General features: G+C 44.5%; 1 protein-coding gene across 1 annotated transcript; it reads left to right on the plus strand.

Moving 5' to 3' along the window:
- Window positions 1-10,293: 10,293 nt before the first annotated feature.
- Window positions 10,294-17,680, plus strand: LOC139424634 (trichohyalin-like). Its single transcript, XM_071176654.1, has 4 exons — window positions 10,294-10,498; window positions 11,007-12,351; window positions 13,983-14,123; window positions 15,315-17,680. Exons 1-4 carry the CDS (start codon window positions 10,455-10,457, stop codon window positions 15,780-15,782), a joined length of 1,998 nt encoding a protein of 665 aa, XP_071032755.1. The 5' UTR covers window positions 10,294-10,454; the 3' UTR covers window positions 15,783-17,680.
- The last annotated feature ends 1,368 nt before the right edge of the window (window positions 17,681-19,048 follow it).

A 19,048-nucleotide genomic window follows, 5' to 3' on the forward strand; every position in this document is an offset into this window, starting at 1 on the left:
AAAAGAACCGAACATATGTTTGAGGGTTTCAATGGATCCAACAAATTGCTGGCAGATATTTTCCCTCAAGACTGTCCAGCCTGTCTTTATGTACAGTACAGACAAAATTCTGATCAGCACCTCAACTTGGTCAACCAACCCCTGCACCTCCACTGGAAGCCTCCCGAGGACCTCTGCTGCCTCTCAACTGCTGCTACAGGGGTATTTGTTGTGAAAGAGAGGCAACTGCACTGAAAGAGAATCTATGTTCAGCTCAGGGTACTGATCTAGAGACTCATCCAACTCCCCCGTGAGAAGCACTCTTTCCAACTTTTACAGAACGTTTAGACTGTCCTGGTCAAAACAGTCGCCAAACTGAACCTCCACACCATCCAACACTTTAAAAAATTCTGCCCTATAGTGATCCACTGCTTTGCCAGCAAATCGTTTTGAGTGTGTCTCAATGGATTCAATCAATGTTGTTGCTTTCTCATACAGTGCAAGGTAGCTTTCGTCATTTCTTTACCCCATGCACTGGATAACTGGACACTGATTGGATTTAGCTTGTGTGCTGTTACAGTTACACAGTGGCGGTGGGTTTGGCAGTTTTGATGTGCTGTGAATTTTACAATGGCTTTTCTCCAGTTCCTAAATCCTGCACTAATGAAGGCAGCATCGGCTCTTTGGTCAAAAGATGGCTGGCTTGAAAACCCTTGGCTACAGTGAAAACACAACACTCCTTTTACTGATGGATTATAATGTAGCCAGGGGAAATCGCCAAATCATCTCTCTTGAAACGTCAACACTCTGTTGGCAAGAGTTTGCGGTTCTATAAATTGTGGGTGTGGCTGATATGGTTTTGTGCCATCACTGAGGTAACTGGACAATGTTGTGCCACTGTCCCCTATACTGGTGCTGCTGGCAACAAGGTTGACACCTGGTCCTGCCGTGGCTGTGCCACTGTCCCCTATACTGGTGCAGCTGGCAACAAGGTTGACACCTGGTCCTGCCGTGGCTGTGCCACTGTCCCCTATACTGGTGCTGCTGGCAGCAAGGGTGACACCTGGTCCTGTCATGGCTGTGCCACTGTCCCCTATACTGGTGCTGCTGGCAACAAGGTTGACACCTGGTCCTGCCGTGGCTGTGCCACTGTCCCCTATACTGGTGCTGCTGGCAACAAGGTTGACACCTGGTCCTGCCGTGGCTGTGACACTGTCCCCTATACTGGTGCTGCTGGCAACAAGGTTGACACCTGGTCCTGCCGTGGCTGTGCCACTGTCCCCTATACTGGTGCTGCTGGCAACAAGGTTGACACCTGGTCCTGCCGTGGCTGTGACACTGTCCCCTATACTGGTGCTGCTGGCAACAAGGTTGACACCTGGTCCTGCCGTGGCTGTGACACTGTCCCCTACACTGGTGCTGCTGGCAACAAGGTTGCCACCTGGTCCTGCCGTGGCTGTGCCACTGTCCCCTATACTGGTGCTGCTGGCAACAAGGTTGACACCTGGTCCTGCCGTGGCTGTGACACTGTCCTCTGAAGTCTCTCCTTGTCTCTTTCCCTTTCACCACCCTCACTGCCTCACAGTCTGTCTCTAGAAAAGAAATAAGGTGTTTGCCGTACTCCTAACTACCGGTACCCAAAACTACACAATTAATCACAACAGCAATACCATTGCCTTAAACAAATCTTAGTTCAGTCACCAGTTTAAGTTGAGAGTGGGGGTATCCATGGCATTTTCCAATTATGCCCCTATATTACAAGTCAAAAAAATTTAGAACCTTTCATAATGTTGCCAAACAAAGACTCAACAAACTTATCTGAGACTCCCCGTCTCTGCCAGTCTGTCCCTGCCCATCTGTCCCCAGCTCTGCTGTCTGTGTGCCCTCTGTTGCCTGCTCTGCCTAATGACATCATTGTGAAACGTTTCCATTAGCATTTCACTTCTTTCTGATGAACATTTTATCAACTAGTCTTAGGCTACTAGGGTTCTTGCTTTGCGTTTTGGTGTACTGAAAAATACTCTGATGTCTGTCTTTTTACTTTTTTCTGACATTCTTCTCCCTGGCAGGCTGGCTATCTGCACAAACACACACACAGTGTGTAGGTTATTTACAGTAGGAGATGGGCTTCTATCATCATATCTTCTATCATTCTATATGGGCTTCCATCTAAAAGGTATCTAGCAAATGTGAAACGGATTGCAGTGACGAGAGTTGACAGCTATGAGTTCACCATTTACACAACATATGCTGCAACCTTTTGTCATTTTAATATAGTTTGTTTCATATTGGCTGGCTTCCAACAATAGCTGAATTTGCAAAGCTAGCGAGCACCAATTCCGTTTCTGTGGTGTTTCCTATAATCTTTGCTATTGTCAGTTTACTCCAAGATCAGCACACGTGCTTCAAAGTCCCATAGCGACGATTTAGTTTTTGCAACGAGACCATTAAAGATATTTAAGACAATGGTAGAAGAGAGTGTGGTTCTGTTCAGTTGGGAGTTCAGTTTATCGCTAACCTTATCACATGGACTTTGAAGCACTACAACTGCATGCTGATCTTGGAATAAACTGACGACAGCAAAGATTGCATCTTTGACGACGCCACATAAATGGAATAGGTACTAGCTAGCTTAATAGTTAATGTTTGCCCGCTAGCTCTGAAAATTCAGCTAGTGTGTGAGTAAACCCTGCCAACATAATTTTTTTAATAAAAAAAAACATTGCTATGGCGCGATTGACTGGATTAACCTCACGTCAGTTACGTGCCTTTCAGAAAGTAGATACGAATATCTGTTGGAAAAAAGTTGGGATGTTGCCACACACATACCTACTTGTTAACAAAATTAAGGAAGCTTCCTTTAAAAGTATTCATACATATTATCCTGCCAACCACTATATGAAGAAGTTTAAGGAAAACATCAACTCAAATTGCTCCTTTTGTAATGACCACCCAGAAACAGTTTTGCATCTTTTTTGGCATTGTATGCATGTAAGAAAACTGTGGCAAGACATCAGTAGGTTTATAATTGAACACATTTATGAAGATGTTCCACTATTGTGGAGAGATGTACTGTTTGGATTCTTTACATACAATAGAAATAAGCTGAAACATTTTTATGTAATTAATTTCATTATTCACAAATGTAAATTTACAAAACAGAAAACCACATTTTTGTACCCTACAAAAATAAATTGAACTGTATTTTAAGACGGTTAAATGCTCTACTAACAAAAAAGCTGTTAGAATTGTAAGTATATGCATGTCCCTTAAGGTCCTTGTGTAATTGTAATGTGATATTGTACCCCTAGCTCGATTGTCCATTGTTTGTAATCTATGTATGCTTGTGTTCCCTCATGTGCTTTATGTATTGATTTGTTGTTAATAAAAAAAAGATACGAACTCTCTGTTACCTGCCAGATAAGGAACTGGCAGTGGATCAAACCATTGTGAGGCAAAGGGCGGGGGGTCGCAATCTTTTGAAATCTTTTAATCTTTTAAAAACACGCTATTAAGTGTCTATAATCAGTGCAAGTGCTTTCATTGCGTATTATTAATATTATTGAAATTACATAGTTATGTTTACAGTGATGTATTGAGGGAGACAAATCATATTTTTCCAGGATGGGGGGTTGTGCCCCCCCCCACCGCCCCTGGGATTTCCGCCTATGCCTGAAGAGTCATCCCAGCTCAGGCACGCTGAAAGATAACATACCCAATGGATCCAGAGAGGTACAGCCCGCGGTGGCAGTAAGGATAAGCAAGTGGAGATTCGGAGGAGTACGGTGCCTCTACATCATGGATCCATTGTCCAGAGACTGTAGCAAAGGCTCATTGAAGGGTAGCAGTGCTCCCTTCTCCCCAGACACAGATGGGGACGTTGACGGAGATCCTGTGCAGCCCAGTGTGGACCTGGAATTCGCTCGTAAGAAGGAGCTGGAGGTCATAGAGGAGAAGAAGCTCGCAAGAAAGCTGTTCTTGCTACACGAGAGCTTGAACAGGGAGCTAAGGACATGCCTAAAAAACAGACCAATATGGACAATACAATATTCAAAACATACAACAATGTCGCCGACAGGTCGTCACGCGTATGCCTACCTCTTAAACGGAGGGTGCTGGACATTCTTTGTAAGTTCAGAAGAACACCGGTACGGTACCTACTGCGTAAGGTAACCTATTAGTTCTGTATTTATTAATTAGGGTTGGGGTCTATTCTGAATTTAGTTGCTAATTGGTCTCACATTTCCATAAAATGTTGGGATTTGAATTGGCCACCCTCCACATGAAGCAGAATTTAATTAGAATTTAAGGGATAGATTTGGGTCAAATTCCCTTTACTTTGTGGCCTGGAGATATGTAAATATTATTTTGTAGGTTGTCTCCCTTACACACTGAACAAAAATTTAAATGCAACATGTAAAGTGTGGTTTCATGAGCTGAAATAAAAGATCCCAGAAATATTCTATATATATATATATTACTTCCCTGTTAGTGAGCATTTCCCTTTTGCCAAGATAATCCATTAATCTGACAGGTGTGGCATATCAAGAAGCTGATTAAACAGCGTGATCATTACACAGGTGCACCTTGTGCTGGGGACAACAAAAGGCCACTCTAAAATGTGAAGTTTTGTTACATAACACAATGCCACAGATGTCTCATGTTTTGAGGGAGCTTGCAATTGGCTTTCTAAAATGCAGGAATGTCCACTAGAGCTGTTGCCAGAGAATTGTATTTTTTATTTCTCCACCATAAGCCTCCTCCAATGTCATTTTAGAGAATTTGTCAGTACATCCAACCGGCCTCAACCGCAGATGGCGTTGTGTGGGCTAGCGGTTTGCTGATGTCAACGTTGTGAACAGAGTGCCACATGGTGGCGGTTTGGTTATGGTATGGGCAGGCATAAGCTACGGACAACGAACACAATTGCATTTTAATGATGACAATTTGACTGCACAGAGTAAAATCTTTGTTTTTGTTCAGTATAACTCGCTATCCATGTTATTAAATGTAATGATAGAAAAACATACATTTCTCAATTTCATGACAAAAATACAAACAAAATACTGTTTGACATCATTTAGTTATAATCAAACTAACATTTAAAATTGTATCTGTAATCTTTAGCAAGAGGTGGCAGGTCATTTTGGCAAAGTATTTGTCAATGGGTCGAGACTCATATTCATATCTCGGTTGAATTTCTTTGATTTGAATTAAATTCTACTTCCTTTATTTCAAATTCTGCTTCCTGTGGGGTGTGACCAATTCAAATTTCAAATGAATAGATATTTCCTGATAGATCAAAAATAAGTTGCTGCTTGATAGTAAATAGTTCCAAAAAATGCATTTGTGCAAAAACACTTCCAGAATTAATCAAGGTGTGTAGTGGAAGAAAGTCAAAAGCCTTTATTGTTTACGGCTTATGCATAGCGAGAATGGCAAAAACACGCACCATGGGGGTGACCACCAGATCTTTCTTGATGTTTGGATTCTGATGTTTCTACTACATGGACTTAGCAGAAGAAAAACCTGGTTCTTACATGAACTATTAAGAGTCTAAGAGGTAAATAAAAACTGACCTTGGATCACTATCCAGGGGCAACCTCATTACACATACTAAAATGGTGCTTTTAGTATGTGGTCCTTTTGTAGCACAGTTGGTAGAGCATGGCGCTTGTAACGCCAGGGTAGAGGGTTCGATTCCCTGGACCACCCATACGTAGAATGTATGCATAAGTCGTTTTGGATAAAAGCGTCCGCTAAATGGCAAATGTTATTCTAAAATATTGTCTATTTTCCTCCAGGATACCCCTGCCGAGCTGAAGAAACAAAACAAGATGCGAGCATTGGAGCTGATGATTAGAGCTCCCCTAGAAAATGAAGAGGCCCGTCCTCTTGAGACTGAGGGTTTTAATGAACCAGCGACGCTATCCCGACAATGAGGTATGTAGCCATAACAAAACATAGAGGTCGGTAAAAGAAGCCAAGAAAACCATGGCCCCCGATTTATACAATCGATTTCTGCGATTGACACCCATCCCACATAAGCTAGATATTAAGTGTCTACCTACTTGTACACGTCATATTTTTGTGTGTTCTTATAGGCCTGCAGTGTTGTCTCGAATGTCATGGCTATATTCGCGTCATCTCCGTCGACCACCTGCATGAAAATGTTGTTATCCTTTCAGATGCATCAATTGCTACCTATCACGCTAACAGTCATTGAGATGGACTTGTAGCATAGCAAGTCAGATAACAGGCAATCATGGCTGAATGAGTAATTATGAGTAAAATGCAGTTGACAGGATGCAACCAAATACTGTGCCCTCCGTAATTATTTGGGGACAGTGAAGCATTTTATCTTATTTTGTCTTTACTCCACAGGTTTGGATTTGAAATCAAATAATGACTGTGGGGTTAAAGTGCAGACTGTCAGCTTTAATTTGAGGGTATTTTTTTTATCCACATTGAGTGAACCATTTAGAAATTACTGCACTTTCTATACATAGTCCCCCATTTTAGGGGACCAAAAGTATTGGGACAAATTCACTTATGTGTATTAAAGTAGTAAAAAGTGAAGTATTTGGTCCCATATTCACAGCACACAATGACCACATCAAGCTTTGTTGGATGCATTTGCTGTTTGATTTGGTTGTGTTTCAGATGACTTTGTGCCCAATAGAAATGAATGGTAAATAATGTATTGTCATTTTAGAGTCATTTTTATTGCAAACAAGAATAGAGTATGTTTCTAAAAACTTCTCCATTAATGTGGATGCTACCATGATTACAGGCGCTATGTCGGAAAGTGCTGTCATTTCTAAACGGTTCACCCGATTTTATAGATGAAAATATCATCAATTTAATTCTGACAGTCTGCACTTCAACTTCATAGTCAGTGTTTGATTTAAAATCCAAACTTCTGGAATATCGAGCCAAAAGAAGAAGAAAAATGTATTCACTGTCCCAACAATTATGGAGGGCACTGTACATCTATCGTGACATTCAGATAAGTATACCACGCCCATGATAACACAAAGGTAGTGTGAAATGCGCACACAAGTGATACGTAAATGAAGGATAGGTTTGATGGGCCATCTTGATGATACAAGCAGATCATACACATTTTGTTTGTTTGTAGCTGAAGTGGATAGATATTCATTGATATTTCCTCGTGTCTCCTGTTAGGTGGTCCCTGATGATGAACCGCATAATCCAACCATTCAGAGGCCACTTAATTCACTCAGGACACAGTAGCAAGATAAAGCAGCCACAGGCTTCCAGCGCTTCCTCAATGTCCTCAATGAAGGGGTGGACCTCAACAAGCTCTCAAAGATCGTCAACAACAAAAATGGGTTACTCATTGTGGGCGAGGAGCTACCACAAGTTTGGCCTACTCTGCCCGAGGGTCATGTTGACTCCAGCAGTAGACAGGACCAATGACAGGCTGTATGGGAAGATGGGAGACTTGAAAAGGAAGGAGTTCGAGAATGAGAAGGGGAAAAGAGAAAAAAGAAAGCGAGCCTTCATTTAAACATCTCAGTACTTCTTCATTACCATCAGACAGCGCCAGCCCCCTTCTAAACCAGCACTCAAACATGACCGTTGAATACAGCAGCTCTAGTAACAGGGTATGGGACATAGAGAGACACCGGGACAGATCTGAGAGGGACTGCCACCGACACTCTGGTACCAGAGACAAGGACAGAGGGAGGGAGGAGGATATAGTCAGAGAAATGGACAGATCTGAAAGAGATTGAGAGGGAGATTGGCACAGACACTCTAGTACCGGAGAGAGAGACAAGGACATACCGGTAGTCAGAGAAACTAAGAGATCAGTAAGAAATGGAGAGAAAAACAGTGACAGATCTGAGAGAGTCAGAGACCCAGAGAGAGACTGGGACGGAGGCCGAGCGAGAGACTGGGACGGAGAGCGAGAGACTGGGACGGAGGCCGAGCGAGAGGCTGGGACGGAGGCCGAGCGAGAGGCTGGGACGGAGGCCGAGCGAGAGGCTGGGACGGAGGCCGAGCGAGAGGCTGGGACGGAGGCCGAGCGAGAGGCTGCCAGCGAGAAGCTGGGACGGATCTGACAGACACAGGGACAGATCTGAGAGGCACAGAGACTCGGAGATCGACGGGGACGGAGGCCGAGAGAGAAACAGTGACGGATCTGAGAGAAAACGGGTCAGATACAGATCTGAGAGGCACAGGGACAGATCTGAGAGAGAACGGGTCAGATACAGATCTGAGAGGCACCGGGACAGAGCGAGGTGCCTGCAAAGGGACAGGGACAAACATTCTAGGACCAGAGACTGGGACAGTGAGAGCGACTGGGACAGCCACTCTATTACTAGAGACTGGGACATGGAGAGATCTGAGAGGGATTGGTATGGGGATGAGTCCAGGGAAAGCTCCATTGAGCTCTACTCATACTCCATGGACCCTATATACCCTGTTTCTCATGCATCTATGATGGCAACCTGCTCCCCCACCCAGTACTCTCAGTATATGGCATACCACAGCAGCCCCTACACCATTGCCTTCCCTCCAGGGTGGGGTTATCCTCATGGTCTATTTGTCTGGTACCATGCTTCCTGTTACAATGCCACCTGGAATCATGCCTGCTGGTGCCATTTCGCCTGGTAATAAGCCCCTCCTACCTAACCCCCTGGGGATCCACCCTACCCCAGCGCCCCCCCCCCCATATTACTCTAATGGAACCACAGCCTTAAACCAGACATACATATACTCCCAGCCTGCTAGCAACCTCCAGCTCACATCTACCCAGCCTGCTACTAACAACCTCCAGCTCTCATCTACCCAGCCTGCCAACACTGCAGCAGTCTTGCCCCTCCTATGTAACCCCCCCCATTTGTCACAAGAAACATGCTCCCTGGTATAAAGAAAACAAAACATGCCCTGAAGCAAGTTTGTAGACAAATGGAACGGAAATGGCGCTCCACCAAATTGGAAGTCTTCCGACTAGCTTGGAAAGACCGTAGCCCAATATCGAAAAGCCCTCACTGCTGCTCGATCAGCCTACTTTTCCAACCAGACTGAGGTGGATAAAAACAATCAAATGTATTTTTGATACTGTCGAAAAGATAACTAAAAAGCAGCATTCCCCATGTGAGGATGGCCTTCACTTCACCTAAGCAGTTACATCCTGCCAGGTTGGCCCTGTCTGGGGGTATCATCGGACTGGGCCACATTATCTAAGCACTTTGTGACATTTACTGATGGAAAAAAGGCTTTCAAAAGTAAATTCATTTGATTGATTGACCTTAAGTTAGAGATACAACATACATCCAACCCGCTAGCAACCACCATTTCACATACACCCAGCCCGCTAGCAACCACAAGGAAAAGAGACAGAAGCATGCAGAAGCTGTAGTGAAAGTGAAAAGAATAAACATGGAAGAGACAGAAACATGTGAAAGTGTCCTGTCAGATGGTTACAAAGTCCCCCTCTGAACCGGGATGAATGAAGAGAGCAAAGGGGGTAAACAATATATTCTTCCCAGGTATTTTCATTTAGAGTTATCACAATCATCTAAGGAAGCTTCTGTGTAAGAGGAAATGGCTTTTGAAGAGGAGGAATAAGGCTCCCCAGCACAAAATAAAGTGACTGCTTTTAGAAGCATCAGGGAAAGTGACCCCTCAGGTCGCTGCAACGGATTTCCCCTTTGAAGAGGAGCCCAAGACCCAGAAGGAGTAGCAATGATAGATGGGGAGAAACTAAATGCTGACACAGAAGAAGTGGTTCCTCAGGAAGCTAGATTTGTCATGACACTAGCGAAAGGATTTGTTATAGATATCCTCATCCTTAAATGCTTCATGTTGAAGCTATTTTCAGTGTAATGTTTTGCATTGTGTGTGGTATGGGTAGGGCCAGGAGTTTTTCTTTACTATGATATCTGCTCAGCAAACGCATTTTCTCGCCCGTTATAAACCAAATCTTAAGGTCGTGGAGTTTACTTGGTCTGGTCATGTGGTCAGGAAAAACTCCTGGCCCTGGGCATAGTACATGTGTATCAATGCAATGACATGTTTGTAAGTTCTCATGCCTGATAGCTAAAAGCAAGAAAACTGCCCAGGTTTCACTCCCCAGTTCAGTCTATAGATCGTCTGTCACTTTGTATATATTTAAATGAATAAAATATTCTGTCTAATATTGTAAGTGTATGTCAAAAGTAATTTAACATTTCTTTTCAGGCATAGTTTTCATTGGTTTGGTCATAGAAAATGCCATGCTCTTCGCACTCCGTCCTATTGGTGGCAGTATTGGAATGTCGATCCTATGAAGCTGAATACAGAACTATTAGACGAAGTAGACAAGAAACGAGTTTATGTTGTTTGACCAGTTGCCTTTATAACGAACTTAACACGATCTATACATTTTATATTGAAGTCGAAGCACTCCGATTTTTAAGAGAGACTGGTAATGCAAATTGTTTGACCCGACAAGATCCAGAATGAGACGGCGAACACAAGCCTGCACGAAGGTAACAGACTCGAGGTAGGCAATCATTAGCTATAGTCAATGTTTGCCGCTACCTTATTATGGAAAATGTGTAATGTGACTATTTCAATGTGGCAATTTCATGTATTTGTCGATATTCTATCTGGCATGCTTGCATTTACCATCGTTAGCTAGCAAGGTATATGCCAGCCTGCTCTGAAAATTACATTACAAACTAGCTAGGTAGTAAACCATGGCTAACGTTAGCTAGCTAACGCTAGCACATTTCAGCTGACATTCAGAACAATAACGTACAAGCAAGCTAAGTTAGCATTAAAGAAGACAAATGCAACTACTTGTATATTGGAACTCAACTTTTTTGTTTAAAACCCTTTTAATTCGTTTGGGGACTTATGTCTTGCCTTGAGCATGCATATATGGGCAAATAACAGCCAATATAGCATCATCAAGGACCAACATGTTTATATTCATCACATACTTAACGTTAGTCTTATAGTTGTCACCCAGACACACAGTACAGTTCACCACCCTTTATTCTCTGCAGAGTATCAGCCCAGCTCAGGCACCTTGGCAGAATGTACCCAATGGATCCAGAGAGGCGCAGTCACCAGAGGGAGTATGAAGAACCAGAGAGGCGCAGTCACCAGAGGGAGTATGAAGAACCAGAGAGGCACAGTCACCAGAGGGAGTATGAAGAACCAGAGAGGCACAGTCACCAGAGGGAGTATGGCGAACCAGAGAGGCGCAGTCACCAGAGGGAGTATGGAGAACCAGAGAGGCGCAGTCACCAGAGGGAGTATGGAGAACCAGAGCGATGCAGTCAGTGGAAGGAGTATGGAGAACCAGAGGGGCGCAGTCACCAGAGGGAGTATGGAGAACCAGAGGGGCGCAGTCACCAGAGGGAGTATGGCGAACCAGAGAGGCGCAATCACCAGAGGGAGTATGGAGAACCAGAGAGGCGCAGTCACCAGAGGGAGTATGGAGAACCAGAGAGGCGCAGTCACCAGAGGGAGTATGGAGAACCAGAGAGGCGCAGTCACCAGAGGGAGTATGGCGAACCAGAGAGGCGCAGTCACCAGAGGGAGTATGAAGAACCAGAGAGGCACAGTCACCAGAGGGAGTATGGAGAACCAGAGAGGCGCAGTCACCAGAGGGAGTATGGCGAACCAGAGAGGCGCAGTCACCAGAGAGAGTATGGCGAACCAGAGAGGCGCAGTCACCAGAGGGAGTATGGCGAACCAGAGAGGCGCAGTCACCAGAGGGAGTATGGCGAACCAGAGAGGCGCAGTCACCAGAGGGAGTATGGCGAACCAGAGAGGCGCAGTCACCAGAGGGAGTATGGCGAACCAGAGAGGCGCAGTCACCAGAGGGAGTATGGCGAACCAGAGAGGCGCATTCGGCGGAAGGAGTACGGAGAACCGAGCTCAGGACAATGGAACGATAGCCTTAAGAGAGACAGCGGCCAGGCTATGGCCAGAGAGCTCTACAGTGAATACTCCAGCATGAGGAGGACTAGAGAAGGTTGGGGGGACTATGGTGCTTCCTCTGATATGAGCTACATAATGGACCCATCTTCCAGAGACTGGAGCGAAGGCTCATTGAGGGGTAGTGGTGCTCCCTTCTCCCCAGACACAGATGGGGACGTTGATGGAGATCCTGTGGAGCTCAGTGTGGAGGACCTGGAGCTCATAGAGGAGAAGAGAGCTGTTCTTGCTTTGCAAAAGGTTAAACGCGGAGCTAAGGACATGCCTAAAACACAGACTGCATACACAACAGCGAAGGGCATGTCTAAACAGAGGAAGGCGAACAATAGAACATTCAACAGTAATGTCGCGGACCAGTCGTCACGCATACCTCTTAAACGGAGGGTGCTGGACATTCTGAGTAAGGTATGTACCTATTAGTGCTGTATTTATTAATCAGGGTTGGGGTTAATTCTGAATTGCTAATTGGTCTTTAATTCCCATGAAAGTATTAGATTTGAATTGGCCACACTCCACAGGAAGCATAATTACATTTGAATTAAAGGGATAGTTCATGCAAAAATCTAGATTTGTGTCAAATTCGCCTTTTAATTTATTCCATACATCATTATGTTCAGGTTGTAGCCCGACCAGCTCGCCATCATATATACAGTTAATAACGTGTAAGTACATTTATTTAACTTTCCGTCTTGGGGCGTGACATTGGAGAAGCGTTCAAGTCAAGTCACGCTGAAATGACTATTAATCAAAGATGGATTTCAAGGTTTGCTCAAATGTTTGCTCGCACACCATTTCTGCTTCCTGTCTGTTGCAGCACGCCGCCCTGCCCGTATTGCGAGGCTGTTTAGTTAGGCCAAACAGGTGGGAGAAACAGGTGTGCGCGTAAAGCAAAAACAGAAATTGGAATCCATGTTTGATTTGGAGGGGAGGGGGGTAGTAGCATCCATCAATTGAATTGAATTCTTTCCTGGGCACTGCTCGGCGACATAACCGTCTACCAACCACGGAAATTCCCTCCTACTTGGGGAAAGTGTCACCAAACAGGCACAGTCTAGGTTTGGAAAATAAGACGCAAGGTGGGTAAGTGCTATTTTATTAAATTTGTCACCTTTATTTAACCAGGTGGGCCAGTTGAGAACAAGTTCTCATTTACAGCTGCGACCTGGCCAAGATAAAGCAAAGCAGAGCGACAAAAATGCCATACTGCTAGACCCCTGGGCTAAACATTTTTTTTGAACTTATCCCCCTAAAACAAGTTACAATTACAGTGGTCTGGAGATATGCAAGGTTAGTTATGTAGGTTCTCTAATTATGAATCATTCACTTTACATGTTATTACATGTAATGATAGAAAAACATACATTTCTCAGAATGCATTTGAACAAACACTCCAGAATGGAAGGAACATTTCATGGCAAAAATACAAACAAAATACTGTTGGACATCATTGAGTTATAATCAAACTAGCATTTTAAAATGGTATCTATCCTTTAGTAAGAGGTGTCAGGTGATTTTGGCAAAGTATTTGTCAAAGGATTGAGTCTCATATGTCCATATCTAAGTTTAATTTATTTAAAATTCTACTTTATTAAAGAAATCCGCTTCCTGTGGGGTGTAAACAACTCAAATTCGAATTTCAATTAATGGGTTGAATTGAATTAAATTCTGAATTGATCTCAACACTTCTGAATAAATCTTCCCTGATAGATCCAAAAGAATTTGATGATGGATAGTAAAGAAGCGTAAAACATGTTAAGCTTTTTATTGTTTGTGACTTATGCATAGCAAAAATAAACAAATCCACCAATGTGTTGCGGCTACAACAGCCTTCGTCAGGGTGACCATCAGATCTTTCCTGATTCTGATGTTTCTGCTACATGGACTTAGCAGCAGACCCCCTTTTCGCCAAACACAGATCTAAGATCAGCTACCCAAAGCCATTAAGAGTCTAAGAGGTAAATAGAAACTGACCTGAGATCACTATTCAGAGACAACTGCATTACACATACTAAAATATTGTCTCTATTTTCCTCCAGGATACCCCTCCCGAGCTGAAGAAACAAAACAAGATGCGAGCATTGGAGCTGATGATTAGAGCTCCCCTAGAAAATGAAGAGGCCCGTCCTCTGAGACTGAGGGTTTTAATGAACCAGCGACGCTATCCCGACAATGAGGAGGTATGTAGCCATAACAAAACATAGAGGTCGGCAAAAGTATCATAAGAATGAAGTCAAGAAAACCATGGCCCCCGATTTATACAATCGATTTCTCCCATTGACACCCATTCCAAATTGGCAGGATATGAAGTGCCTACTTAATTGTACGCTTCATAATATTTTGTTGTGTTCTTATAGGCCTATAGTTTTTTTCTAAAATGTCACCGCTACATTAGTGTTATCCCTGTCAGCCACCTGATGCATCAATTGCTACCTAGCTTGCGAACAGTCATTGAGAGAACCTGTAGCACAACTAGCCAGCTAAACGCCAATCATTGCCGAATGAGTCATTATGCAACCAAATGCATTCATTGTGACGTTCAGATGAACACAGCCAAGCCCATGATAACACAAAGGTGTGTGTGTGTGTGCGCGCATTTCACAAGTGATACGTAAGTGAAGGATACGTTTGATGGGCCGGTGATGATGCAAATCGAACACATTTTGATTGTTTTAGTGCTGAGCGATTAGTTCTTTTTCAGTTTTGATTATTATCATTTTTTAACATGAAATGCATTGTGGATTATGTGGGTTGAATAGTAAAACTATTAATTAAAGCCCCATGATGGTAGTGACTGCCAATTACTGCTAATCACTTATTAACCTTTAATTTATTCACATTACTTTAATTTAATAAAAAATTTAATTTGTGTATATTACATTTGTTTTATTTGATGACCTTATTTCATTCCAAGTCATATCATCTCTATAGAGCTTCTGCCTATTCTGTCTTACAAAATCACTATTTCCTTCAAAGTAAATAAGGCATACTTTTATGACTGCTGAATACCAACTAGATTATGTATTTTCACGGAGAGAGACCTCACAAAGCAACAGTTGCTCTCTATATCACCTCACAATTGTGCATTCTTCTCTCTTCAATAGATGGCGTAAAAGAAACAGACCAGACAAGTAGATGGATTATGGTCATTGTAGTTATGCGCTAAAGCATGCTGAATATTGGCCTGTTGGAAACTACAATTCCCAACTAAAAAAAACTGAACGAAGTGGTATTCAAATAATTGAACATACGTCGGTCAATTAGTTTAAAAAAAGAAAAATACCCCAAATTTCGGTTAATCGCCCAGCACTAGTTTGTTGATAGCTGAAGTGGTTAGATATTCATTGATATTTCATCATGTTTCCTGTTAGGTGGTCCCGAATGATAAACGGCAAATTCAGAGGCCAGTTCATTCACTCAGGACACAGGAGAAAGACATAGCAGCCACAGGCTTCCAGCGCTTCCTCAATGTCCTCAATGAAGGGGTGGACCTCAACAAGCTCTCAAAGATCGTCAACAACAAAAATGGGTTACTCATTGTGGGCGAGGAGCTACCACAAGTTTGGCCGACTCTGCCCGAGGGTCATGTTGACTCCAGCAGTAGATCCAAGTCTTCTCTAGTTGAGGAGAAGACGAAGGTGAGGCTTGAGGATGAGCAGCGGCACGAGCAGATGCAGACCCTGCTGGAGATCGTTGGGCTGGACTTGGGGGTTGAGGAGTTGGGTCAGCTGACAGACCGGACCAATGACAGGCTGTATGGGAAGATGGGAGACTTGAAAAGGAAGGAGTTCGAGAATGAGAAGGGGAAAAGAGAAAAAGGAAAGCGAGCCTTCATTTAAACATCTCAGTACTTCCTCATTACCATCAGACAGCGCCAGCCCCCTTCTAAACCAGCACTCAAACATGACCGTTGAATACAGCAGCTCTACTAACAGGGTATGGGACATAGAGAGACACAGGGACAGATCTGAGAGGGACTGCCACCGACACTCTGGTACCAGAGACAAGGACAGAGGGAGGGAGGAGGATATAGTCAGAGAAATGGACAGATCGGAAAGAGATGGAGAGAGAGATGGTCACAGACACTCTAGTACCAGAGATCGGGACAGAGAGGGAGACGAGGACAGAGTCAGAAAAGGGGACACTCCTGCGAGAGAGAGATACGGGCAAAGATGCTCTAGTACCAGAGAGAAGGACCGAGTCAGAGAAAGTGACAGATCTGAGAAAAACTGAAAGGGAGACGGGCACACCCTACCCCAGCACCCCCCCCCCCCCCCCCCCCCCCCCCCCCCCCCCCCCCCCATATTACTCTAATGGAACCACAGCCTTAAACCAGACATACGCATACACCGAGCCTGCTAGCAACCTCCAGCTCTCCTCTACCTAGCCTGCTAGCAACCTCCAGCTCTCATCTACCCAGCCTGCTAGCAACCTCCAGCTCACATCTACCCAGCCTGCTAGCAACCTCCAGCTCACATCTACCCAGCCTGCTATAGCAACCTCCAGCTCACATCTACCCAGCCTGCTAGCAACCTCCAGCTCACATCTACCCAGCCTGCTAGCAACCTCCAGCTCACATCTACCCAGCCTGCTAGCAACCTCCAGCTCACATCTACCCAGCCTGCTAGCAACCTCCAGCTCACATCTACCCAGCCTGCTAGCATACTCCAGCTCACATCTACCCAGCCTGCTAGCAACCTCCAGCTCACATCTACCCAGCCTGCTAGCAACCTCCAGCTCACATCTACCCAGCCTGCTAGCAACCTCCAGCTCACATCTACCCAGCCTGCTAGCAACCTCCAGCTCACATCTACCCAGCCTGCTAGCAACCTCCAGCTCACATCTACCCAGCCTGCTAGCAACCTCCAGCTCACATCTACCCAGCCTGCTAGCAACCTCCAGCTCACATCTACCCAGCCTGCTAGCAACCTCCAGCTCACATCTACCCAGCCTGCTAGCAACCTCCAGCTCACATCTACCCAGCCTGCTAGCAACCTCCAGCTCACATCTACCCAGCCTGCTAGCAACCTCCAGCTCACATCTACCCAGCCAGCTAGCAACCTCCAGCTCACATCTACCCAGCCTGCTAGTAACCTCCAGCTGTCATCTACCCAGCCTGCTACTAGCAACCTTCAGCTCACATCTACCCAGCCTGCTAGCAACCTCCAGCTCACATCTTCCCAGCCTGCCAGCATTCCAGCGGTCTTAAGTCAGAGATGCACATACATCCAACCCGCTAGCAACCACCATCTCACATACACCCAGCCAGCTAGCAACCACAAGGAAAAGAGACAGAAGCATGCAGAAGCCGTAGTGAAAGTGTCCTGTCAGATGGTGACAAAGAAGTCCCCCTCGGTATTGACCACTCGGATAGCGACAAAGGAGTCCCCCTCTGAAACAGGGCCTAAGAAAGAACTAGAAGGCGAGGAACCACATGCTGACGCTGCAGAGAAAGTGGCTCCTCAGGTGACTGCAATGGACTCTGCGGTCCCCTCTGAATAAAATCTACTAAAAATGTTGTATCCAGGTGTCTTCATGAGGATTCTAATCGGATGTCTAAAGAGGCATCAGTACAAGATGAAAGGGAAGGGAAAGCATCTTGCAAAGAGGAGGAAAAAGGCTTGCCAGTACAAAGGGAAGACACCACTTGTACACACTAAGGAGAAAGTGCCTCTAGAGGCTGCAAAGGACTCTGGGGACCCCTCTGAGCCAAAGCCCAAGAAAAATAAAAAATAAACACTAGAGGAAAAAGGAGAGATATTCATAACGGTACACAGAACCTATTTGACAAGGGGGAAACTGTCAAAGGCAAAAGCAGATGCTAAAGGCACTGAGGCCAATTCTGAACCAGCACCCAAGATGGAAGGGGAGGGAGGAATGACAGAAGGGAAGGAACTGCTTGCAGACACAATAGAGAAAGTAGTTCCTCAGTTGATTACAAATTACTCTTGGCTGCCCTCTGAACCAGGGCCCAACAAAAAAACAGAAAGAGGAAGAAACTGTTTGCAGATTATATGGAGAAAGTGTCTGCAAAGAGCCCTCAGGCCCTCTTGGAACCAAAGGCCGAGAAGGAGAGGACGACGCAATTAAAGATGGCGAGAAACTGCTTGCAGACCTTGTGGAGAATGTGGCTATAATGGGCCCTGGCTTTCTCTCTGAACCAGAGGCTGAGAAAGAGACGAGGGGAGAAACAACAAGTTCTCCCTTGGTTATCTGAAATACCCATGTTTTCACTAAGATGAGGTTATGTTGACCTTTTATCTACCTATGACTTGGCGTTCACCATTCAACCACATTTTGTCCTTGTTATGGCAAAGCCTTTTAATGACATTGAATTTCTTAAATGTTCCTCAACTTGAAGAGTTCAAGCTGAAGATAGGCGCGCCTAACACAGCCTCAAAGGATGGCTAGCTGTTGTAAGTAAAAGCACCAGAAATACATTGGTTTCAAGGGAACATGATTGTATTATATCATAGCAAGTCGTTCGTCTCAACTCCTTCTCTTTTCTGCAGATCTTCACTGGGCATCATGAGCTCATCTCCCACTAGAAGAGAACCTGCTGCTGACCCATCCAGACCCTATGGACATCAGTTGGCTTACGTTGTTACCTATCAACCATTTTATAGATTTGTAATGACACTAACAAAGGATTTGTTAAAGTTGAGCCTTGTCCTTAAATGCTTCACATTGAAGTTATTTTCAGTGTAATTTATTGGTATTGTGTGTATGTAGTAGGACCTAGGCCGCTCATATATGCTAAGTACCTTTAGCGTCTACTGACGATAGTATCTTCTGGCCGGGGGAGTTTTATTAAGACCCCAGACACTTGCACTAAATGTTAACATGCATCATTTCACACATCGTTTGCGGTACGATTTTGGAAACATAAGGAACTATCTTACATGTCAGTGGAGAGAAACAAACGCCCGTTTATTGGGTTAGGGTTCCCCCACGGCCATATTTCCATGTTCCAGTGCTGGTTTACGGAAAACGTACAGAGACAGTTGACTACCTGTGCTAATTAGCGATCTGCGTCTCCCAAAACCTGTGTAGAAACGAATAATGGACACCACAAACTCATCACTGAAAAATACTGTCGGCTGCA

This window comes from Oncorhynchus clarkii, chromosome 13, assembly GCF_045791955.1.
Source record: "Oncorhynchus clarkii lewisi isolate Uvic-CL-2024 chromosome 13, UVic_Ocla_1.0, whole genome shotgun sequence".
Taxonomy (NCBI): Eukaryota; Metazoa; Chordata; class Actinopteri; order Salmoniformes; family Salmonidae; genus Oncorhynchus; species Oncorhynchus clarkii.

Bases quoted from the DNA above. Each gene is read 5' to 3' on its own strand.
- LOC139424634 (XM_071176654.1), top strand. From the start codon at position 10,455: ATGAGACGGCGAACACAAGCCTGCACGAAGGTAACAGACTCGAG. The intron at 12,352-13,982 runs GTATGTACCTAT...ATTTTCCTCCAG, and splicing joins TGCTGGACATTCTGAGTAAG to GATACCCCTCCCGAGCTGAA. The intron at 14,124-15,314 runs GTATGTAGCCAT...GTTTCCTGTTAG, and splicing joins GCTATCCCGACAATGAGGAG to GTGGTCCCGAATGATAAACG.